The 21130-nt window shown below is 51.8% G+C and overlaps 2 protein-coding genes and 1 non-coding gene across 4 annotated transcripts in view; 2 read left to right on the top strand and 1 right to left on the bottom strand.

The window, feature by feature from the left end:
• Positions 1-3515: 3515 nt before the first annotated feature.
• On the bottom strand, positions 3516-11840 carry MRPL48 (mitochondrial ribosomal protein L48). The gene is made up of 8 exons (XM_026111468.2): positions 11702-11840; positions 10526-10578; positions 9885-9922; positions 8838-8923; positions 7910-8082; positions 5918-6020; positions 5004-5093; positions 3516-3767 (listed from the first exon to the last, which is right to left on the bottom strand). Exons 1-8 carry the CDS (start codon positions 11720-11722, stop codon positions 3693-3695), a joined length of 639 nt encoding a protein of 212 aa, XP_025967253.1. The 5' UTR covers positions 11723-11840; the 3' UTR covers positions 3516-3692.
• Positions 3655-8181, top strand: LOC112990003 (uncharacterized). The gene is made up of 2 exons (XR_010387343.1): positions 3655-3789; positions 3863-8181. It is a non-coding gene; the product is annotated as an uncharacterized LOC112990003 (transcript).
• Positions 11841-16465: 4625 nt separating the features above from the next.
• The window catches only part of RAB6A (RAB6A, member RAS oncogene family), a 60079-nt gene continuing 55414 nt past the window's right edge, over positions 16466-21130 (top strand). Inside the window, exon 1 of one of the 2 annotated variants that reach the window (XM_064505237.1) lies at positions 16466-16848. In XM_064505237.1, coding sequence (XP_064361307.1) covers positions 16779-16848 — 70 coding nt within the window. In that variant the 5' untranslated portion in view covers positions 16466-16778. The remainder of the gene's footprint in view (positions 16849-21130) is intronic. The other variant, XM_064505236.1, reaches the window with a different exon arrangement.

The following is a 21130-nucleotide window of genomic DNA, read 5'->3' as shown; positions in this document are numbered from 1 at the left end:
ATGGAGGGTGCTGGGCACCCATGGTTTGGGGGGAAATGGAGGATGCTTTGTAGGTGATGGGGGTGCATGGGGGCTGCTGGGCACCCACCAGTTGGAGGGCTGCATGGGGAGGGAGCACTGGGCACATGATGGGTGCTGGACTCCAAGAGGGACATTGGGGCAGCATGGTGGGTGCTGAGCACCTGCCGGGGCTGCATGGAGGGCTCTGGGTACCCGTGGAAGTATGAGGGGTGCTGGGTGCCCATACGGTTGGGGGGGCACAGAGAGTGCCCCTAACACCTGGGGGGCTGCATAGAGGGTGCTGGGCACCCATGGAGGTGCGGGAGTGCATGGGGCTGTTGGGTACCCATGGAGGTTAGGGGGTGGTGGGCACCTTGGGAGGGGTTCAAAGGTGCTGAGCACCCATCAGGCAGGGGGTGTGGGGGCTTGCTGGGTAGCCATGGAGGTTAGGGGGTGCTGGGCACCTTGGAGGTGCCCGAAGGTGCTGAGCACCCATAAGGCAGAGGTGTGTGGGGTTGTTGGGTACCTATGGAGGTTATGGGGTGCTGGGCACCTTGGGGGGGGGTTCAAAGGTGCTGAGCACCCATAGAGCAGGGGGTGCATGGGGCTGTTGGGTACCCATGAAGGTTAGGGGGTGCTGGGCACTTTGGGGGGGGGGTTCAAAGGTGCTGAGCACCCATAGGACAGGGGGTGCATGGGGTTGTTGGGAACCCATGAAGGTTAGGGGGTGCTGGGCACTTTGGGGGGGTTCAAAGGTGCTGAGCACCCATAGGACAGGGGGTGCATGGGGCTGTTTGGTACCCATGAAGGTTATGGGGTGGTGGGGACCTTGGGGTTGCCCGAAGGTGCTGAGCACCTCTAGGGCAGGGGGTGTGGGGGGTTGTTGGGTACCTATGAAGGTTAGGGGGTTGTGGGCACCTTGGGGGTGCCCGAAGGTGCTGAGCACCCATAGGACAGGGGGTGTGGGGGGTTGTTGGGTACCTATGAAGGTTAGGGGGTTGTGGGCACCTTGGGGGTGCCCGAAGGTGCTGAGCACCCATAGGGCAGGGGGTGTGGGGGGTTGTTGGGTGCCCACAGAGGTTATGGGGTGCTGGGCACCCTGGGAGGGGGGCACGACTCCCGGATGGCACCGGGCAGCAGTACCTGACACCTTCCTCTCTCTGTCCAGCCCCGCTCTCCGGATCTGGGAGGATGCCAGGACCCGGCCACAAGTGGAGCCGGCCGGCCGAGGAGGAGGAGGAAGACCCCGTGGACGCGCTGGTGGCGCGGACGGGCTGCGCGGCACAGCACCACGCGGTGCAGGAGTGCATGGCGGCACAGCAGGACTGGCGCCGGTGCCAGGCGCAGGTGCAGGCTTTCCGCGAGTGCATGGCCCAGCGGCAGCAGCAGCGAGCCGAGGAGCTGCGCCGCAGGCAGAGCTCGGGATCCGCCGACCGCTAGCCGCCGGCGATGCTCCGCTCGCCCCGGCACGATGCCAGTGCCCTCCTCCGAATAGGCCCGTGCTCTGTCGGCATCCCGGAGATCACAGAGCATTGCAACAAAGAGATATTCCTTGTATTTTGGGATTTTTTTAGGAGCAGAGGTATCTCAGTGAAACATACACTTCATTTTTGGCCAGGAAATTAAATCTGGTGGCGTTTATCATCCTGCCTGAGGAGCTTGTGTTGCTCTGCAGAGCCGGGGACGGCTCGGAGGGGACGATTGCCCCAGGGGGGTGCGAAACCATGAAGCCAGTTTCTGCTGCAATTCGGATTTAATCCACCCGCTGCTCGGGGGCCGATCTCATTTAACGGCACCTGGTGCCAAATCAGCTTGAAAACCCCCCGTGCTGTTGGCCGGGAAGGGAAAAGCGCCCTTGGCTTTCGCTGATGGGGAGGTTTTTGGGCCGCTTTCCAGGGAGCTGGATGCGGGAGGACGTGCGCAGCTTGACGAGGGTTTCAGCACCGTTTGCCAAAAGCCGCAGCCCTGGGTTGAGGGAGAATGCTAATGAAGGCATTATTTTCCCTCGGTTTAAAGAGCTGGCGCTTAAAAACGGAGGAAAAAACAGGCTTTGGGGAGGAACTGCGTGACGGAGGAAGCAGGAGCCGGGGCGAGCGATGCTGGGGGCCGGGAACAGGGCGAGCGCCGCCAATCTCGCCAGCCTCGTCGTCCACTGGGTCTAACGAGGAGCGGAGAGGGGCTGTCCCCAAACACTGGCCCTTCCCGGCTTTCCAGCAGCCCAGGGCTGAGCTCCTGCTTCCCCGCTTGGGCTCAGGGAGGGACGGAGTTGTTAAATACCAGCAGCACGTCGGGGCTGATCAGTATTCGTGTGCAGGCGCGCGGCTGTTGGGCTCCAGCCACCGTGAATAGCTTTTGTACAGCGCAGCAGCATCCTGCTTCCCAGACACAGCAGACGCTTCCCCGTGCTTTACCGCGGCGGTCGGAGGCGCTAGGAAATCGGCAGGGGCAGAGTTTCGAGACCCAAATCCACCGGTAAATCAGACCAAGCTGGTTCCCGATGAAGGCATCCTTGTCACCTCCCAGCAGGATACCACGTAGTGCGACCTCCACCCAGCTGGCCAGCCAGCAGCATCGCGACTCCGTCGCATAAAACTAGTGTTTGAGGAGCATCAGACCCCAGATTTTACTAGCTCTCCCTGCCCAAGCAGTGGTCTCCGGCACTGTCTCGAGGAATTCCCCAAACCACTTCGCTCTTCTAAAATTTGTCCTTTGAACGCACATCAGTTGCTCCTTTTTCAAATGGCAGCTGCAGAAAGTAGATTGACTTAAGGGATCCGGGGAAAGTTTATCCTTTATGCCTTGAAAGGCAGAAATTAAGGAAAGGCAAGTCAAGGAGTATTTTTGCATACGCAGCCTAATGAATGGCTCCAGCCCTCCCGTCACCGGCCTCTGCGGCATTTTTCTGTTAAGCAGCGATTGTTCGGCTGCGTGCGGACAGTCATCCTCAAGCCTCCCAGGGCTCTGAGGGCTCCATTCATGCTGGCAAAGCTCTGATCTAAGCGGCTCTGCAAGAATAACACATTGTCTCAGCCTTCGGCTGACGAAAGGAGCAGGACGGTCACTTCCGCAGCAGCTGGGAGAATTTGGGGTGCAACGATGGGAAACAGGGTGTCTGGGAGAAATCTGCATTTACCACAGCTGGAGTCTGGGAGGAGAGAGGTTCCTCAAAAAATTCCTGGCAATCACCTTTTTCAGACTGACAAAAGGCAACAGACCCTTCCTCTCTCATGAGCTCGATGACCTTCACCGCCTGCCGCTTCGACTGTGCTTATACACTCTTCTACCAGATTTTAGCAGTTGGCTCTTAAGCCTCTAATTCTAGACTTCAGTGGAGTTTTGCCTAAGCAAACAGTGCAGGTTGGCATTATTAACCTGCAGAGACTTCTGCAGACTGCAGCTCGCAGAAATCCCCATGTACTAAAAGCAAAACAAGCAGAAACAAAGAGGAAGAACTGAAACAAGTGGAACCACATTTCACTGTGGACCCTCTTCCCTCAGACTACAAACTGGCCAGATAAACACATGCATTTGTCTTTATTAAAAGATGCCTGATGACAGTGCAAATTTCTTCCAAGCCACAAATTTCTAAGTACAGTGCTCACAGTCACTTTCTGGAGGCTCAAGCAGCCACGAAGGAGAAGCTTCCATTTCCCAGGGACGGCTCTGAAATGGATGGACAATTCTTCCTCATCTCAGTTCATCTGTGCTAGCAGCTCTTCAAGTTCTGGTCGAGCCTTTAATCGGATCTTGAAGTCTGCTTCTGTGTGCTGTGGAGAGAGGAAAGAACAGGTAAGTCAGAAATCACCTCTTGAGTGCTTTTCCAAATCAAGAGGAAGACTAACCCTCTTTTTTTTTTTCCAAGTGAGAAATCACATTTTGGAAGAGTGAGCATTGCTTTATGCTAAGAGTCAACCAGACCTCTCCAGCTCTGCCACTGCCTATCACCACAGTACCTACTTTCTTGAGGAGAGCTGCCGCTTTTTCTCCAGAGCTTCGTAAGAGCATCCCAAAGCCTTAAGCTCTCTTCTACATTGCCAGTCTCATGAAACCAGCTTGGGTCTCTCCCTTGGGCTTCCTGCCTCAGACTGCAATGACTTTGCAGATGGCACAATGTCACAGTCCTCCCTCCAGAGACAAGAACCATTAGCCAAAATTAAAAAAGAAATGGCAGCCCTAAGGCAGAGAGACAGGACTGTGACCAAAGCAGAGAAGATTACTGGACTCGGGAGACCTTCTCCTATATTCCGTGTTTTTCCAGAGCTAGAGATAACTAAACATTCTTCAAAGGCCACTAAGAAGCCAACGGTATTTTCATACTTGAATTTAATGCATCTTCCAGCTCCAAAATCTTTTAGTCCTTGAATAAACAGGGCTCCCAGGACTGTTTTGTCTGAATGTAAAACAAGGGTTTAAATATCTCCCTATCCCCAGTCTAGTAAGAGGTGTGGCCCAAGAGCAAAGCTCTGGCCTGAAGTCCTCAGTGCTCTGGTAACTGGTGAGAGGTCCTGCAGAAGACAAGCATAACCCCTCCCAGAGCAAACTCCATGAGAGCAGGACCCAGGATTTGGGTTTTGAGTCTTAACTTTACTACCAACTGCTCCATGAAGTTCCTGGTGATTCCCAGGAGAGAGGCTGTGGAGCACTGCTAAAGGAAAGTATTTCCTCCTGAGCCACAGGGAATCCGCAGGAGCAAAGGAAAGCAGCTTGCAACCTGCATCTCTTAGAGATCTACAGAATTGGCTGGGAAAGCACCTTCTGTGGCCCTACTTCTTTCCATTTCCAAATGGAAAACAAAACAAAATAGATTACCAGTATTGGGGGTTTTTTTACAGACTAAGAGAGGCCAAGTTCTGGGAGACACTGGGTATCTGTAAATCAACAGTAGACACTGGCAGTCTTGGGACAAAGTCTGTAGTTTCAAAGCAAATCCATCCCATACATAGCAACTGCTTGCTTTTTTTCATTTTCAATCTTTTTTTCTGCATTGGTAAAATTAAACGTACCTCTTTCACTAACAGATGGACCCCTTCAGGCTGATTACTCTGAATAACTTCCAAGAGTATTGGAGCAAATGTCGAACTCAAACCGCTGATCTGAAAGCAGAAATAAAGTACTGCAGGAGCGAAACACCCCGAATATAAAATGGACTCGTTATACTAATGGCCCAGGAAAAGAGTCCATTCCAGTACGAGCCTGCGGCAGTCTATCACTCCATTAGAGAAGCACTCCCTACATCAGCGTGCACATCTGACACACGGCACAGCCCAAAGCTCTCGTTTTGGCTCTCCTCTGTGAGCACTGTGCTGCCTGTCCCTGCCCGCACCGTCTCCTCTGCCTCTGTGACAGCTTTCACCACGGCGGGTTCTGCCGTAGGCAGCCACCACTGTTCCCCTGCTCAGTAAAAATACATTTCTTGCCTCTTTTCCATGCTGTGGAGATGCAGGAACTCACATTAACTCTCTCCAGTTAAAAATGTCTACCTGTAGGTTTAAAGTCCAGCTTCACAGAGGTTTAGCACACAGCAAGTGAACACACTAACAATAAGGAAAGAGTCACTTAGAAGAAATACCTACCTACCTCAATGGTTACTTGGGCACTTTTGAAACTGGTCATGATACTGATGGTATTTCTAATTTTCGTCATGTCTGTGCAATCATTCATCCTTAAACACAACTTTTCTACTCTTTGTATCTTATGGCTGAAATTGAGAAGCCAGGAATCCCATCTCTCCGTCTTCTACTTTGTGAGTAACCTTTAGCAAGAGATCTAATTAGGCTTTTTAGAGAGTCAATTTACACACAATTATGCCTTCCGTTTGATCAAGGGACTTAACTCCTATTGTTAACGGGTTTCGAGAGCCTGAAATATGAAGTGCTGCACAAGTGCAGCAGCGCTATCAGCAAACGCCAGCTCATACCTGGACAACCCTCTGATGGGTAGTGAGGACCGCATCCAGCTGCATTTTGGAACCTCGCTCTTCCGAGAACAGCACTTCATTGGTCTTGGTGGGCATCGCATAGCTGCAGGAAGCATAGGTCAAGTATTCAGGACAGGGAGGATAGATTTGCACTGCTTTACAGGAATGAATCAACTTCCAGCAGCAGGGAATGTGGAAGAAGATTAAGTTTTCATAAGGAATTAATTATGCAAACAATGTATCTTGCAAATCAAGCATGGGCAGAAGCCGGGTGTTTTACTGGAGAGAGATAAGGGAGAAGTTGGCAGCACTACTGCCAGCAAAGACCTCTTTCAGCTGTAAGTACCAGCCTAAGAACTTTATTTAATTTCTTTATTGTTGAAGGAGAGCTGGAAAGCAAAAGTGATGACTTCTTTTGTAATAGTCTGTTTATCCTCATCAGCAGTTATACCCTTCACACTGGTCAGGAACACAGCTAAGAGACATTGCTGCAACACACCACTCAGAAGACATTATTTTCACCTACGTGAATTTAACGGGTGTAAGATCATGCACTAGGTCTGTTCTCTTTTTATCCATGTTAATGCACAGACCTCAGTCTCCCCATCTGATTTTCACAGTATCAATAACAGACTACATCCTACTAGCTGCACAAGAGGACAATTTTACGGTCCAGGACAGGACGCTCACTGCATTTGGGTTCATTACCTCTGTCTGCTACAGAGTTCCTGGGCAATTCTGAGCAAACCATATAACCTTTACCTGCTTCAGTTTCTCATCTGCAGAGAGGGACAAAAATACTCCCTTCTCCTACATTTTGCCTGATCCATTTTTCTGTTAAAGAACAAACTGTATCTTTCTGCACATGCTGAACTTTGCACACCAAGTCCAACCTTGGAGGGCACAAGTACGAGGCAGGATAATAACGCTTTACATTTAAAGTGCTATAAATAGCCTCAGGCTGCAGGATTTCTCTGGGAATGCTTTCAAGCTCATCACAGTGGACAGCGTTATAATTTCTGAGTGTCACCGGGTACGCTTCCTGAAATGGACACCTAGCAAAGCCGCGGACGTGTCACAGCTTTTAGTGCTGTTTGGTGCAAAAGATGTCACAGAGAGAGACTACATGCTATTGATCTGTGGACACAGGATTTCAGATCCAAAGCTGACAGTTCAGCAAGGTGGATGAATGTGAAGGAAATGATTTTTTGATAGGTTTAATAAGCATGAAGCAGGAACCAGCGTTTATACTCAGAGGTGAAGATACACATTTCAGGTAATTTGGATAATTTCAGACCATTAGCTGTTCTGCTTCAGTACAGCAACGCAGTGTTTCTCCCAGTGACCACAGCTCCTCAAAGCACACTGCAGGAACCAACGAGCTCTGCCATGTTCCTCAGACTCATTCACACCTGCAAAGCTGCTCCCGGATAGACCTGAATCAGAGATCTCGTGTGCAACTGAGGCATCCTCCACTAAAGCACCCACTGCTAAACTAGAGGTGCGTGTGGCTCTCCCAGAGTCCTCACTGCAGCGGTTTCCCGAGCTCATTCTAGCTGGTCTGTATGGCAACCACTGCCTGCTCCACAACATGCAAACAGAGGAAAGAGCCTGGATGAAATGACGGCAAGAAAGAACAGTGGGAAAACTCGGCAACACTCCTGCCTGCATTTCTAGGCTCCGCGCCCACAGGCTTATGCACTTTTCTCAAAGGGATGAAAAATAACAGCTATTTTTCCCTTGAGATTTATTCATTCAGTGTCTTAACAATTCTATTTCAGGCTTACGTGAATAAGTTTCCAAAACTGTACAGACAAATGAGACAGATACAAGGGAACACCAGGCAGATGACAGAAGATTGAGATTTACGTGCATCTAGCACAAGATTGTACTGTGTCCTTGTGTGCAAGGATCACCAACCATGAGCCTCACATGGCCTAATGCACTGCAACCGCAAGGGATGACAAACACACAGAGCCACGTTCTTTATACCTTTCATTGACCTTAATGGAGAGTCGGTTGCAGAGTTTATGCACGTATCGAGCAAAATGCTCCACAAGACACATATCATAGGAAGTCATCTGAATGTTGATGTCTCCATACTCATACTCAGTCCCAACATTTATCTCTTTCATCTGTATTCTGTCCTTTCTCCTCTTTGGAGCCTGTATTAAAAAAAAAAAAAAAAAAAAAGGCAGATCTGGTTTGGACACAGCTTGAAATAAAAAAACATTAACTCTTGCCCAACACAGGAGACTATGCTAGTGGTTGGGTACTCTCTTCTGAGAAGGGTTTGTTGAACTATGTTAAAAAAAATCATAGCCCACCTGTGCTCACTTTCCCTGACTATGAAACTGGGATGACATTATCTTAACAGATGTTCTGAAGTACAGCAGTTCAGTTCTTGGATGGCAGCACCACTGAAGTCACACAGAAAATACATGCACACCATGATTAATTTCTCCCAGAAGAAACCAAGCAGTAGAAAACAAACTGCTTTTATTTCAGTTCCTGCCTTCAAGGCAGCTGTCAGGATGAGTTATTGTTTCCTCATTCCTCAAATACTGTCTTCTTTCCAAATTTCAGGGAATGTAAAATGTTTAAAGGCAAGTAAGACGTGCTCACAATATTCAGCAATAACTTGAAGTTGGGTTGTTAAACTCAACATTAGGAAGAGATTCCTCCCTCCCAAATCACTTAGAAGTGTAAACAACGTACAGCACACAGGAAGGTATCTATGCGCTGTCAGTGGGTACTTCATGAGATATAACTGTCTCTGCTGAAAAAAGTAGCAGTAAACCTGCCACCTTGCTCGAATTCCTCCTTAATATGCTTCAGCAGCCATGGAATTAACAGTACCAATATTTTAAACAGATCGAGCAATTGAAAGCGAGCAGAAGTAGGGGAGTTTTATGCCTACCTCCGGTGGGAGAAGATATTTAAACTTCCCAATGCCATGCGTAGGACGGGATCTGTAGTGTCTGTGGCAGCCCACAAGCACATCACCTTAAAACGAAAGCAGAGCAAACATGTTTGCAGCCCAAGGGTGGACATCTCCTCTTCTGACAAACAGCTATGGCTGTTGCAAGAGCCCAAAAATCCACGCAGGGGTGTAAGAGTTTGTCCTCTGCTCTTCCCCAGAGGGCAAAGACAGGCTAAGGCTGCAGGAGGTCTGTGTCCCATTTAGACAGCCTGTGTATCCCAGCAAGCCCATTGCAATTCACAGTCGCTTACAGCAAGCAACAAATAAAGGAGGAAGAGATCAAAGGTGACTCATTCCCCAGGTGAATTCTCAGGCAAACAAACAAAGACAGACTTGTCAGTGCCAGTGGACGCTGAGGATGCTAATGAAATGTTACATCTGTCTCCTTTTACGTGATGGCAGTGACGGTATTATGATGGATCTAAGCCCCACTTAATTTTAAATCCAGCCCTGTTCAAATATTCATGTGCTAGGAAACCAAATCAAAACGGTATCAGCTTTTATTTATACTTCCTTCTCCAGGGTAAAATGAAACCCTGAATAGCCTTTGCTTTAATAAATGAAGCTCAGAACAGCAAAGAAAAGCTGAACTCCGAGGATCTGAGGCACTCAGTTACACTTTGCCTCCGCATCAAAATCAAATTCTATTTTAAATTGCTACAGCAGACTACACCAGCTCAATAAATGTTAAAGTGGGACCTCACATGGGTGTAAGTCAGTTCCTGGGCAGTAATAAAGGGAATAGTGTCTGGCTGGAAGTGCTCCACAGCATAACATGCCTAGGAGCATCTGCTTAGGCAAGAACAGAGTAATAGGAAACGGAAGGAAAGGCCAGAATGAAGGTATTGGTAGAAGTGGGACAGCACCAGCCCAAACATGCCTGAAAAAAACCCAAAAGGCAACACAAACACTCAAATGTGAAAGACTTTTTTCAGGTAAGAGATGTTTCGTCTTGCGTTGAATTAACAATCTGAGAAGTCTTACCTGCAGCACACAGGCGGCTTTCTTGGGGTGTTGCTGCTCTACAAGAAACAAGTTAGTAGTTAAAACCTGCTACTTCACCCACCCATGGAAACACCACCTACCTAACCAATCTCCTGGAATGAAGATTCATATATCCCCAGATATCCTCGGACACAGAGCAGATCCCAAGTTTGTGGCCAGCAGAGTGGGGCACACACTGAGGACGAGACCCCCTCCTTGCTCCAGAGTAAGGTCTTCAGTGACATCAAATAAAAGGTGAAGAAACAGAACAGTCTTTTGGAAGGAACTAAACCTTTACTCTTTCCTCTACTTCCTTCTGCCCTAAAACTTTAAAAGGCATTACTTCTTCCCTCCTTTTTTACCACCTAATCCCGTCTTTGCTACTAGGGCTGGCCAGCAAGAAGCTACCGACACCTTTAGTTCTCCTCTTTACATCCTACAGACCTTCCAGTTTCCAGGCACCCTCTGAAAGTCTCCCCTCCACCGTTAGACAACTTTCCTTGGCAAGAAGTGTTCTTTTATCATATACGTTTTTATTCTTTTATCATATATGTTTTCCGGCACAGCCTGTAGAATCGACCAAGTGTTTTTAATGCCTTGCACTGTGCTTTAGTTATCAGGCTGGATGTCAAACGACTCACCGGCTGAGCGCAACCACCTGTGTTAGCCAGGTTTTCTTCCCCAAGCACAAAACCTGCAACGAAGCACGCAAACGTTACGACAAACATTCACAAAGCTTTCGCATCCTTCCCAGGACGCGTCCTTCAAAACGACGCCCAAGACCCTCTCGGCATACGAGGAGCGGGGATCCGCCGGGTCCCCACAGGGCCAGGGGCTGTAATGGCCCCCCCAGGCACTGGGGTGAGCCCCAAGGGCTGGCGGGGAGGGGGGTGTCTCTGCCTCGGCCCAGGTACAGGCAGGGGGGGGCCTGGGGCACTAACTCTACCCCCACGCACAGCCCTGAGACCCCCCATGTGCTGCTGGGGCTGCGGCAGGCCGGACACCCCAGCGTCTGCACCGGGTCAGGCCTGTCCCCCCAACTCCCTGGTGTCAGGGCTGGGTCCATCCCTTCCGTCCCCCCTATCCAGTATCGGGGCAGGATTTGTCCCCCCTCTTCCCCCTGGTACTGGGTCTGTCCCCCCCTCTTCTGCCCCGGTACCAGCTCAGTCCCCCCTTCCTCCCCCCCAGTACCGGGTTTGTCTCCCCTTCCTCCCCCCTGGTATTGGGTCTGTCCCCCCTTCCTTCCCCCCAGTACCGGTATCGGGTCTGTCCCCCTATTCTCCCCCCCCCCCGGTACCGGGTCTGTCCCCGCCCCCCCGGTACCGGTATCCTCCTCCCCCCGGGTACCGGGTCCGTCCGGCCCCTCCCCGGTATTGGGTCTGTCCCCCTCTCCTCCCCCCTGGTATTGAGTCTGTCCCCGCTTCCTCCCCCCTGGTACCGGATCCGGGTCTGTCCCTCCCTCCTCCCCCTCCGGTACCGGATCCGGGTCTGTCCCTCCCTCCTCCCGCCCCCGGTACTGGAGAGGGGCCCAGTCCCCCTCCTTCTCTGGGTACCGAGTCTCTCCCCCGCCTCCTTCCCCTAGTACCAGGGCCGACCCGTTCCCCTCCTCCCCCCCCCGGTACCGGGGCCGGGCCTAGCCCCCTTCTCTTCCCCCCGGTACCAGGGCCGGGCCTGTCCCCTCCTTCCCCCGGTACCGGGGCCGGGTCGGTCGCGACCCCGTTCCGCCCCGCTCCCAGTTCCTGAGCCCGGCGGGCGCCGTTTCCCCTCCCCCTGTCGCAGAGCCGGTACCGGGCCCGGTGCCCTGCCGCCCGCGCTACCTGCCGCAGCGCCGCGCTCATGCTGGCCCAGGGCAATGGCGGCGCGGGTCCGGCGGGCAGAGCGGCCCCCCGCGCTGCCTCGGTGCACCGGGCCAGGCGCCCCCCCGCACCCCGCGGCCCGCGCCCCGCGTTCCGGCCCCGGCCCGCCCTCCCCGCTCTCAACAGCAGAAAGGGGAGCGAAGAGGGGGGGAACCGCCGCTCTTAAAGCCGTTAGTTTCAGTGGGAATACGAGTTTTTTTTAAGACTAAGCATGCTCTCAGGGGGGAGGTGTTTTTTCAGCTGTGTTTGCAGCATGAAGACTTGTGGGTTACGTCATCGCTGCTCAAATAAATAGCACGTAGAGAGCGACACAGCACTGGGAGGATCGATGAGGGTAATTCGTGGGGTTAATTAGAGACTCTTTTAGGTCAGACGGGGCCTGCGAGCAGCAGGGATCCGCTGATCCCACCGTGCCACGCTCCGTCCGGCACCACCAGGATCTGCTAATCCCGCTGTGCCGTGTGTTCGCCAGCACGCAGGTCAGGGCATGGCCACTTGCAGGCTGCTGTCTGGAGGGGGCTGATGAAGCGACCCCCACCCTGCAAGATGCCCCTTTGGGGTTGCAGCACGAGAATAACGTGCAATATTGTCCCAAAGTGCAATATTGCAAAAAAGTGCAATAATGCAATGCTGTGCAATGTAAGGACAAACAGGAGACCTTCTACGTGCAGCATGACAGGGAGGACAGCACTGTCCCCGTCCCCTCTGCCCCACTGGGGCCACCCCCAAGTGCCACCGCTGGCGCCGGCCAAAGAGCAGAGCAACGTGGCAGCTCTGCACGGCGCACCCAACCCTGCGCCCAGGGCCACTCTACCCTGCTGGCTCCGCCCCAGCCCCCACCCCCTTCTCGCTCTCTGATTGGCCTTTCTCAACGTCCATCAAGCCTGGAGGGAGTGGGGCGGCAGCGCTGCGGCACGTTGGGCGGCCATGTTGAGTGTGGCCTGCCTGGATCCTTCCTGGCGTGGCCAAGCGGCTATGTCGAGTGCGCCCTGGCCAGCCCCGGCGTGGAGTAGTCCGGCGGCCATGTTGAGTGTGGCCTGGCCGGCCCCTCCTTGGGGCGGCCATGTTAGTGTGGCCAGGGGGAGCCCTGAGGGGAGGCAGCCATGGAGGTATCAAAGCTGCTGCGAAGCGGGGGTTTGTGGTTGTAGAGGCAGCACTGGGACTTAGCCCTCGGTAAATAATCACTACAGCCAAAGCTGTAGCAATTCAGGATGCGGACACCTGGCTCTGACCTGGATCTCCAGGGCTGCCCCTGGACACGACAAAACTGCTCATGTGGAAGGGATTTTGCACTGCCCTTTGCTCTCGCCCTGGGCGTCCCGGGCAGGGCCGCCCCGGCGATGACGCCGCTTTGATAACGCCGAGGCTCTGAGCAAGGAGCACTGGCGGCGTTGGAGCTGCGTCAGGGCCAGCGCTCCCTTTCCGGGAAAGCCAGTCATCTTCTCCGGTGGACTTTGACATCCTGGAGAAGACGCCAGGCTTGAGGGAGGACTGCTGCAACTGGAGGGGAACTGACTTCTCCTGCGCTTGTGGGCTGGGGCAGCAACAGGCCCCGCAACTGATACTTGGAAAGTGGGTCATGCCCGTGATGACTCCCTCTTACATGACCTCATCTCAGGAAGGGGGTCTGCAGCCCCCTAATTCCCCTCAGTACCCTCCTCCCTACTGGGGACTCATCCTTCGGCTGTGCATAAAACGTGGCTGAGGACACAGCACGGCCCCAGACTGAGTTGGGAGTACTGCAATCGCTGCTAAAAATATTACAAGAATTCTCCCTCCCCCGCTCCTTCAAAGACCATCATTGTCCTCTGAAACGTCTCAGTGAAGGAACAGTCCATCCCTGTACGGCAGACTCTCCCTGACAGCCATCACAGGTTCATAAATTTTCAGGCCAAAAGGGACTGTTGTGTCGTATAATTTGGTCTCCTGCACGTTGCATGCTATACGTCTCCTCCGAGCTACGTCTGGATGCAAACGGATCGCTCCTGCTTTGACCGAAGCGTTCCTCTCGCGAAGGCTCCAGCTCTTGCTTTTCCCCGCTGCAAAGATAGCACTGCTCTTGGCAGTCTGCGCTGGCAACCGATCACCCTCGCTGCTAAAAACGTGGGCCTTGCTTCTAATTTGAATGTGCCCCAGCTTTCGCTGCCAGCCGCTGGTTCCTCTGCTTGACTGACGAACCCTTTCATGGCCAGGTCACCCAAGTGCCTACGTTGGCTGCTCCCAGGAGCAGGACCTGCCTTCCCGCGACGTGGCCCACGGCGTCCTGCCTTGGGAGAGCAGGCCTATGTTTGATGGGAGCCTCTTGGCTCGCTTGAGTGGTTGGAGAGCTCTCCATAACGTTGTTATGGACCCCCCAGCCCCTTCTGTCTCTGTCTCCACCATGTCCAGAAGGATAAAGCTGTCCGAGGGCAGCTGAGATACAGCACGTGAAAGTCTTTGCTCCCTTACTTGTCTGGTTGCAAAGACAATTAAACAAAAAGCATTTAAACATGACTTGGAATTAAACCTCCTGTGATGTACCCACCTCCTCCTTTTGTACCTTCCTCAGTTTCTTAAGAGCGTGCGTAAGGCTTGCAGGAGCCGGTGGGATGATCTCCCTGGGCTTCCATGGATCGAGGAAGGTCCCTGAATTGCTCTATCTCGAAGTTCCCATCCGTGTCTCCTGCCAGCCCCGCTTTGGCAGGCAAGGCAGAGCTTTGCCCAGGGCAGAGACGCTGAGCCTGAGCAGAGCTTTGGGACAGATCAGTGATAAAAATGCTTGTCACCACCAGGGAAGACTTCTCCCCGGTGGAGAGCCATCGTTTTCCCCGGTATCATTGAGCGAGATCCCCAAACCCACACTGACAAACAAACAAGGACAATTTATGTATTTAAAATGATGCTGAAACTGTCCAAAGCAGCTCTGTGCTGGTCTGGGCTCCCTTTCCCCCACCTTAGCAGGAGACCAGTGTCACAGTGCTGCGCAGCGGGGAAGTGCTTGCGAGTGCCGGGTGCGAAGCAAGATGAGATTTCTTGCTCATGTCCTTATTAAAACTTATTTGAATTTAATCACCTTATTTAAGGCACATTTTCAGTTCACTGGCAGTTCAAGGCCTGGAAAAAAAAACTCAGAGAAGCAGTTCATCACGTTGAGGCAATGTGAATGAAACGATCAGAAACAGAAAGGATAGACCATTTGGTCTTCAAGATACCCTCTAATTCTGCTCCTGAACCGTGGGCTCTGCTGGGGCGAGATTCACGTCCAAGAACAAATCCCCAGAGCAGAGAAGCTCAACGAGCCTTGCCATGAATCAGCCACAGGCGGAGCGCAGAGGTCTCGACTGGAGACGCTGAACAAGGATTCATAGCCAAAGGTGACCTACCTGCAAAGAAGTCCTTACCCAATAGCTACGTGGACCTTTCCCCATGGCTACATGGACCTTTCCCCATGGCTACGTGGACCATTTACAAATCCAGCATGCAGAGATGGAATAACATAGGTTTTGCTCCATGATGTTTTCCAAGTTGGAGGCAAAGAGTTGGCCCATGGTGTCCCCTTAGCAGAAGAAACATGGTGCTCACACATAGCTCTTGGAGAGGAAAGTGGAGATGATTCCCTGACCATCAGGCCAGGGAGGTCCTGGAGCAACCTCCTGGATGGAGAGGTGGAGGGAAACCTGCCCATTCCCAGGTGGAGGAGAAGCCACGATGGAGCTGTGCCAGCGCGGCGGGTCCCACCGGCCTTGCTCCATGTGCCCCCACATCATGTTGTCTGAACCTCGTTGACTAAATTTGCGTCAACGCCGACATAACTCACAGGCAGAAGCTGCAGACCCCAAAAAGGCTGTGTGATTAAGCGTGTCCTTGTTTCAGGCAGCCAAGCAGAGATATTTGTGGGAACAGCAGGTGCTGACAGTGCCAGCTGAAGCCCTGGGAAGCTCGGGGAGCAAACGCTGGTGAAAACCGCATTTTGCCTGCATATCCAAGCAACCTGCGCGGGGAGCGTTGCTCCGGCCGGTTTTGCTGCCCAGCAAACCTCCAGCAAAGCAAAAATAGAGGCGTGAGGTTTGCGGTGCCTGCCCCAAGGCGGGAGGCATCGCTCACTGCAGAAGCTCGGGGAGGCGAGCAGGGGAAGGAGAGGGCTCAGGGGACAGCTGCGGCTAACAAACTAATTTGGAAGACGAGGAGGGGTTGCAAGGCCCAGCCTGGCCCTGCGTGCAGGTCCCCTGGGGGGCAGAGAGCCGGGGTAGAAACTCCTCCCGGGGAAGGGTCGTTTGGGCATGGGAATGACTGACGCACCCGAAGGGCGCACGGTGCTGTTTGGGCAAGAGGTGGGTGCAAGAAGAGGACAGGCACAACAGGAGGATGCGTGCAGGGGATGCCCTCATGGCTCAGTGGTGTACAGGGACCGCGGACCATCTTCGGAGCTGCATGTGGTATGGACAGTGCGTGTGTGCCTTCACTTTCCCCATGCTGTGGTATTCCCTGAGGGAGGGCACCCTTGGTATCTCCCTCCCCCCCGGTGCCCAACAGCTCAGGCGTTTTCAGCTCCGCTCCCCATACAAAACCGCCCACCCAGCAGCCACGCGGCCACCATTAGGCTCCAGAGTGAACGCCCCCCCCGGGCCGAGGGCGGAGGGGGCAAGCCCCGCCCCCTCCGCTCCACCGCCCGCGCGGCGCCGAGGCGCGCTCCGATTGGGCGGCCGCGGGGAGGAGGGGGCGGGGCTTGCGGCGCGGAGGGGCGGCGGCGCGTGCGCAGGGCGGGGCCGCGCGCGGCGGCGGGGTGCGGGGCGCGGGGGCAGGCGCGCGCGCGCGGGCGGCCCTGAGGCGAGCGGGGCGACGCGACGCCGTTACGCGACCGCGCCTCGGCCGAGCCGGCTGCGCCGCCTGCGCCTCGCCGCGCCCGGCCTCACCGACGGCGGAGGAGGAGGAGGAGGAGGGGGGAGAAAGGGGGGGAGAAAGGGGGGGAGAAGAAGCAGCGAGCGAGCGAGAGCGGTCGCGGGTGCCGCCGCGGGGAGCGGAGCGAGCGCGGGGCGGCGGCGGCGGCGGCTCCTCCATCATGTCGGCGGGCGGCGACTTCGGCAACCCGCTGCGGAAATTCAAGCTGGTGTTTCTGGGCGAGCAGAGCGGTGAGTCACCGCCCGGCCCGGCCCGGCGGCCCCTCACACCGGCGGCGACCCTCCCCCCCCCCCCCCCCGACCCCTTTATTTCATCCCTCTGCATTTTACTTAATTATCACTAATTATTTTTAAGCCCCGTCTCGCCGGGCAGCTGCTGATTCATTTAGCCCCAGCGCATCGCGGCTCTGCTGGGAAAGGGAGTATCAGTCGCCGATGCCTCCTGCTTCAATGCAGTGTTTTTTGTTTGTTTTTAATTTATTTTTGAGAATGGAGTTACGTCGCGGCGGATCAGACACTTTAAATATTTAATGTGGTGAATCTTCCCCCGTCTTTGCCGGGAGGGGAAAGAGGAAAAAAAACAGCCCACCCTGAGAAATCTGGGTGTCAGCTTCTTCCCAAATAGAGGGCCTCTGTCTGCAGTGTTAAATCTGAATCTTACTTTTCTGGGAGTGGGTTTTTTTTTCTGTAAAAATAGGATGCTTCGTGAGCCTGGTCGGATATTGGAGAGTCTTTGATCTAACGAGAAGGAGCAAAATATTCTCTGTCTCAGGTTGGGGTGTTTGCGTCCTGAGCCACCTTTGCTCTATACGGTAGGAGCTGATGAAATACACTCCCCCCACCCCCCCATGACTTACATAGTGGTGTTTCTTCACTGAAATGTGGGTGAGCTTGGTGGTAGGACTGCTATTAAAACGTATTTACCTGTACGTTGCTAGTTTCCTTTAGTCTCTCCCTTTCATCCCTTTTTTTTGTGCCGGCGCCGCTCCGGTGTTAGGGATGCGGGGAGCACGAGTTCAACTTGGGCATTTCTTTTTGGCTAAGTCACCTGATCTGCTCGGTGAGGTGCTGTTTGGCCAGCCATTTTAGGAGGATTTTGGAAGAGGGTCATGTGTAAAAGACGCTGTTTTCCATCAAGGTATTATTTGACAACGTGAATGCAGAGTGTTGCCCGTGCATTTGCAAAATGCTTTGCTTGTTTTCCGGTATTTCTGTGCTTGAATTTCCTGAAGCTTTTAGGATGCCTCCGTGGGAGCCATCTAGTGCAGATCTGAAATCTCAGCAGCTCTTAGTTTACCCATGAATTTCTTGTCTATCTATTCTGACAGACACATCATCTGAGATCTGCTTGCTCTAATCTTGCCCCTCGCCCCGCCCCAGCTGATCATCTATGGTTATACTGGAAGGTATTAAATGATTCCCATTGATAGCTTCAAATCTGAGTAGGAGAGAAGGGTTTTTTTGCGTGTAGTGTAGCAAAATGCTCCTAACTAGATATACATAACACTGCAACTGTTGTGACTGTGGCTTATCGGTGTATCCAGGCATCTGGTGAGCTAGGTAGTGCTCGCAGCTGCGGGGTGGGTTTCAGACCTGCCTTTGTCTGGATCGGGGGCGACCGCTCGGGGCTGGTCCGCCCCGGACTCTGTGCTAACATGGCTATGCTGGCGGCGACGAAGAGCTCGGTGCGGCCACGCAGCCCACAGGTGCTGCAGCGCAGGCATGCTCCGGCACAGCTCCCAGACGGTTCTCGTATTTGCCCGAGAAACAGCTTTCTCTGAATTCGCATCGCATCTCTTCAAATACTGCTGTCTTGATATCATTATATATTTTTTTTACTGTGCGAATAGCTCCCATTACGTATGGCTCCTGAAAGCGTAAATGTTCGCATGATGTTCTTCCATATAATGGACATAATATGGAAGCACCTCGCCTTCTGCAGGGGAGGTCTGAGGGGGTTTGCTTGCACACAGCTCCCTCTGTCATCCTCCCTTTTGAAGGTTAAGGGAAACGTAAAAATACAAAAGCTATAAGAACTTTTTAAAATCAAACATCTCTTTATACAACTGTTGCACTGGATTTACTGCATATACTTCCTGTTTAGCTGAAAGGTTGTCTGCCCTGCTGGAAGGCCGTAATTAAAGATATGCTACTGCTGCTTGTAGGGATAGAGGATGCCTCTGTTTCGTTTCATTTGGTCACATCAGAATGGCAAATGAAACATTATAAAGGGGTGCAATGTTGATTAGGTGGGTTAGCAACCAAAGCCAGCTGGTATCAGACCTTCTGCATTGATGGTATACAGTCTCTTCCATAAATGTGTTCGTTACGGTTAAGAGATTCTTACCTAGAGTTCATTTACTGTACAGGCTTTAGAGCCTTTAGATGGAGTTGTGCCATTAAAGGTGGTATCTTGCCGTGAAAGATCTGGAAGCATTTCTAGACGTTTCATTCTTGCAACCTGACTTGAAACCGGAATTGTGCAGTGGATGCAGCCTGTAATTTTTGCTGGTATCCTCAGCCATATTGTGGCAGTTCAGTGCCATATACCTAGACGTATTTGTCTGGACTGCAGTGATTCTTCCTAGTTACACTGTTTGGCATTAGCTGCTGGTTCTCATATGCATTAAGCTGCTGATGTTTCTTTAAAGAGGACAAAAAAAAAAAACCTTTCCCTTCCCTTGTTCTCTGACCTCCAGAATCTTCCTGCCTCCAGTCTCTGTTACTTACATTGTCTGCCGTTTATGCTTTTATTGCGCCAGCTCCTCGAGCAGTTGGTGCCGCGGAGGGAAAGCTGACACAGTGCTGCAGTTCTGCTCAGCAGAGTCCTGCCGGCGCTGATCGCTCAGGGCTGTGTGCTGGCTAAATGACATAAGGTCACTTGCAGCTTCTTTCAGGATTTACTGCAAGTCATCGCTTCTCAAAAGCAAGGTGGTTTTTGTCCCCCACGGCCCTCCCCACCCAAACTGGATCAGCAGAGCCTGGATACTTGCCGCATGTGCTGTGGATTCATCACCAGCCTGCAGTATAATCCATGTCCAGCTGAAAAGAAGCTTCTCTTCCTTTTTCTAGCTCTTTTTTTCCTTACTTGCAGCACAAGGATATAACACTGAGTGACTAGCCAGAAGGAAACTTAACCAGTGCTTGTCTTAATTGAATTACTTTTCACAATGATTGGAGATTATACAGAGTTTAGTAGTTTTAAATATGTTAATCTTTACTAAAAGGCAGAGCTCTGTGCTGAGGGATTAGATATAGCTACTGTGAAAAAAAAAATTGTATGCTTCTTACTGCCTTTGATCTTGTTTTGTCAGGTGACTTTCATGAGTCCTAATGCATTAAGTAATAAATTCTGCTTTCTGGGTCACATCAGCTAGTGTATACATCACCTCTCTTAGGGTCGCTTACAGTAAATATGCTATATACCCCCAAAATATTTAGTAACATCTTTAGTTTTGTCTTGCATATGAACATCTTTTGCTCTTTATATGTCAATTTATGTTTGACTAGGCAGAACTGAATGCTGGAGCATAATAATGAAATATTCTTTCGTCATGTGGGTTTATGCTGCAGGTTTTATTGGAGAGGAAGTCTGAAGGGCATTAATATATACAGAAAGCAAAAGAAGTCCCTGTTGTATCTTACTACAGTCATTTCTGCATTGTATAAGATGATCTAAAAAAAGGTAACCAATTAGAGGTTTTTATCAGGAATTGGGATTTTAGTATTGAAAATGCTGTCATAAGTACAACATAAAAACTTGTAGTATATAACTGTTTAGAAACCTCTAACGAACTGTGTTGTTACATAACAGGGTTGGTACAGACACAGCTGAATAGTAGTATGTGTCTTATTAGATAACTGGAGAACTGCAGGTGGCTTGTGTGTGAGGAGCTGGCATAACACTCATCACAGTTCAGCCACTATCAGTGGAGACTGCCATCCCCATGTAACTTGAGTCTTTAAAAAGAAGAGTTTCATCTGGTTTACAAGCTGCAGAGAGAGAGGTGAACTTGTCCCACCAGTGAGTAAAATCTTGCCCTCTTCCCTTGTGTTAATTTCCTAGTGCTGTGGTTTTCCTGTGGGTTGGTTTTATTTATTTATTTTTTTCTCTTCTTCATGGAAGATTCACTAATAGGAGTATATTGACTGGGTGGCTGGGACTCTAGATATCTGGGTTTGTGTTTATGCTCTATGTATTTTCTATGTGAATCAGTAGCCTCATTTGCTTGGGTACTTCTGGAATATTGTCCCTGTCCTTTCTCTTCCCCTCCTCTGAAATAGCCCTCTCAACACTGTCTTGAAGAATCAGGCTTGGAGAAAAGGACTTAAATACTTTGTGATGCCTGCTTTCATAGCGCTTTTTGATATTTATCTATTTGTGGAAGCTTCTGAAGGAGATGGATCTTTTTTTACAGAGGAAAAATAGCTGCACCTGTCTGCACTTCTGCAGGTTTTTCAGTCTGCATCTATGAGAAGTAATTTGTAAACTTACAAGGAAGGAAATGATCTT

The sequence above is a fragment of the Dromaius novaehollandiae genome, chromosome 1, assembly GCF_036370855.1.
Source record: "Dromaius novaehollandiae isolate bDroNov1 chromosome 1, bDroNov1.hap1, whole genome shotgun sequence".
In the NCBI taxonomy this organism is placed as follows: domain Eukaryota; kingdom Metazoa; phylum Chordata; class Aves; order Casuariiformes; family Dromaiidae; genus Dromaius; species Dromaius novaehollandiae.
The sequence above is the reverse complement of the archived record's forward strand: the minus strand, read 5'-3'. Positions and strand labels throughout refer to the sequence as shown.

Coding starts and splice junctions, on each gene's coding strand:
- MRPL48 (XM_026111468.2), bottom strand. CDS start 11,722: ATGAGCGCGGCGCTGCGGCAG. Junction 6,021..7,909: donor TCCATTAAGGTCAATGAAAG/GTATAAAGAACG, acceptor TGCTTCCTGCAG/CTATGCGATGCCCACCAAGA. Junction 3,768..5,003: donor TCCATCTGTTAGTGAAAGAG/GTACGTTTAATT, acceptor CTCTCTCCACAG/CACACAGAAGCAGACTTCAA.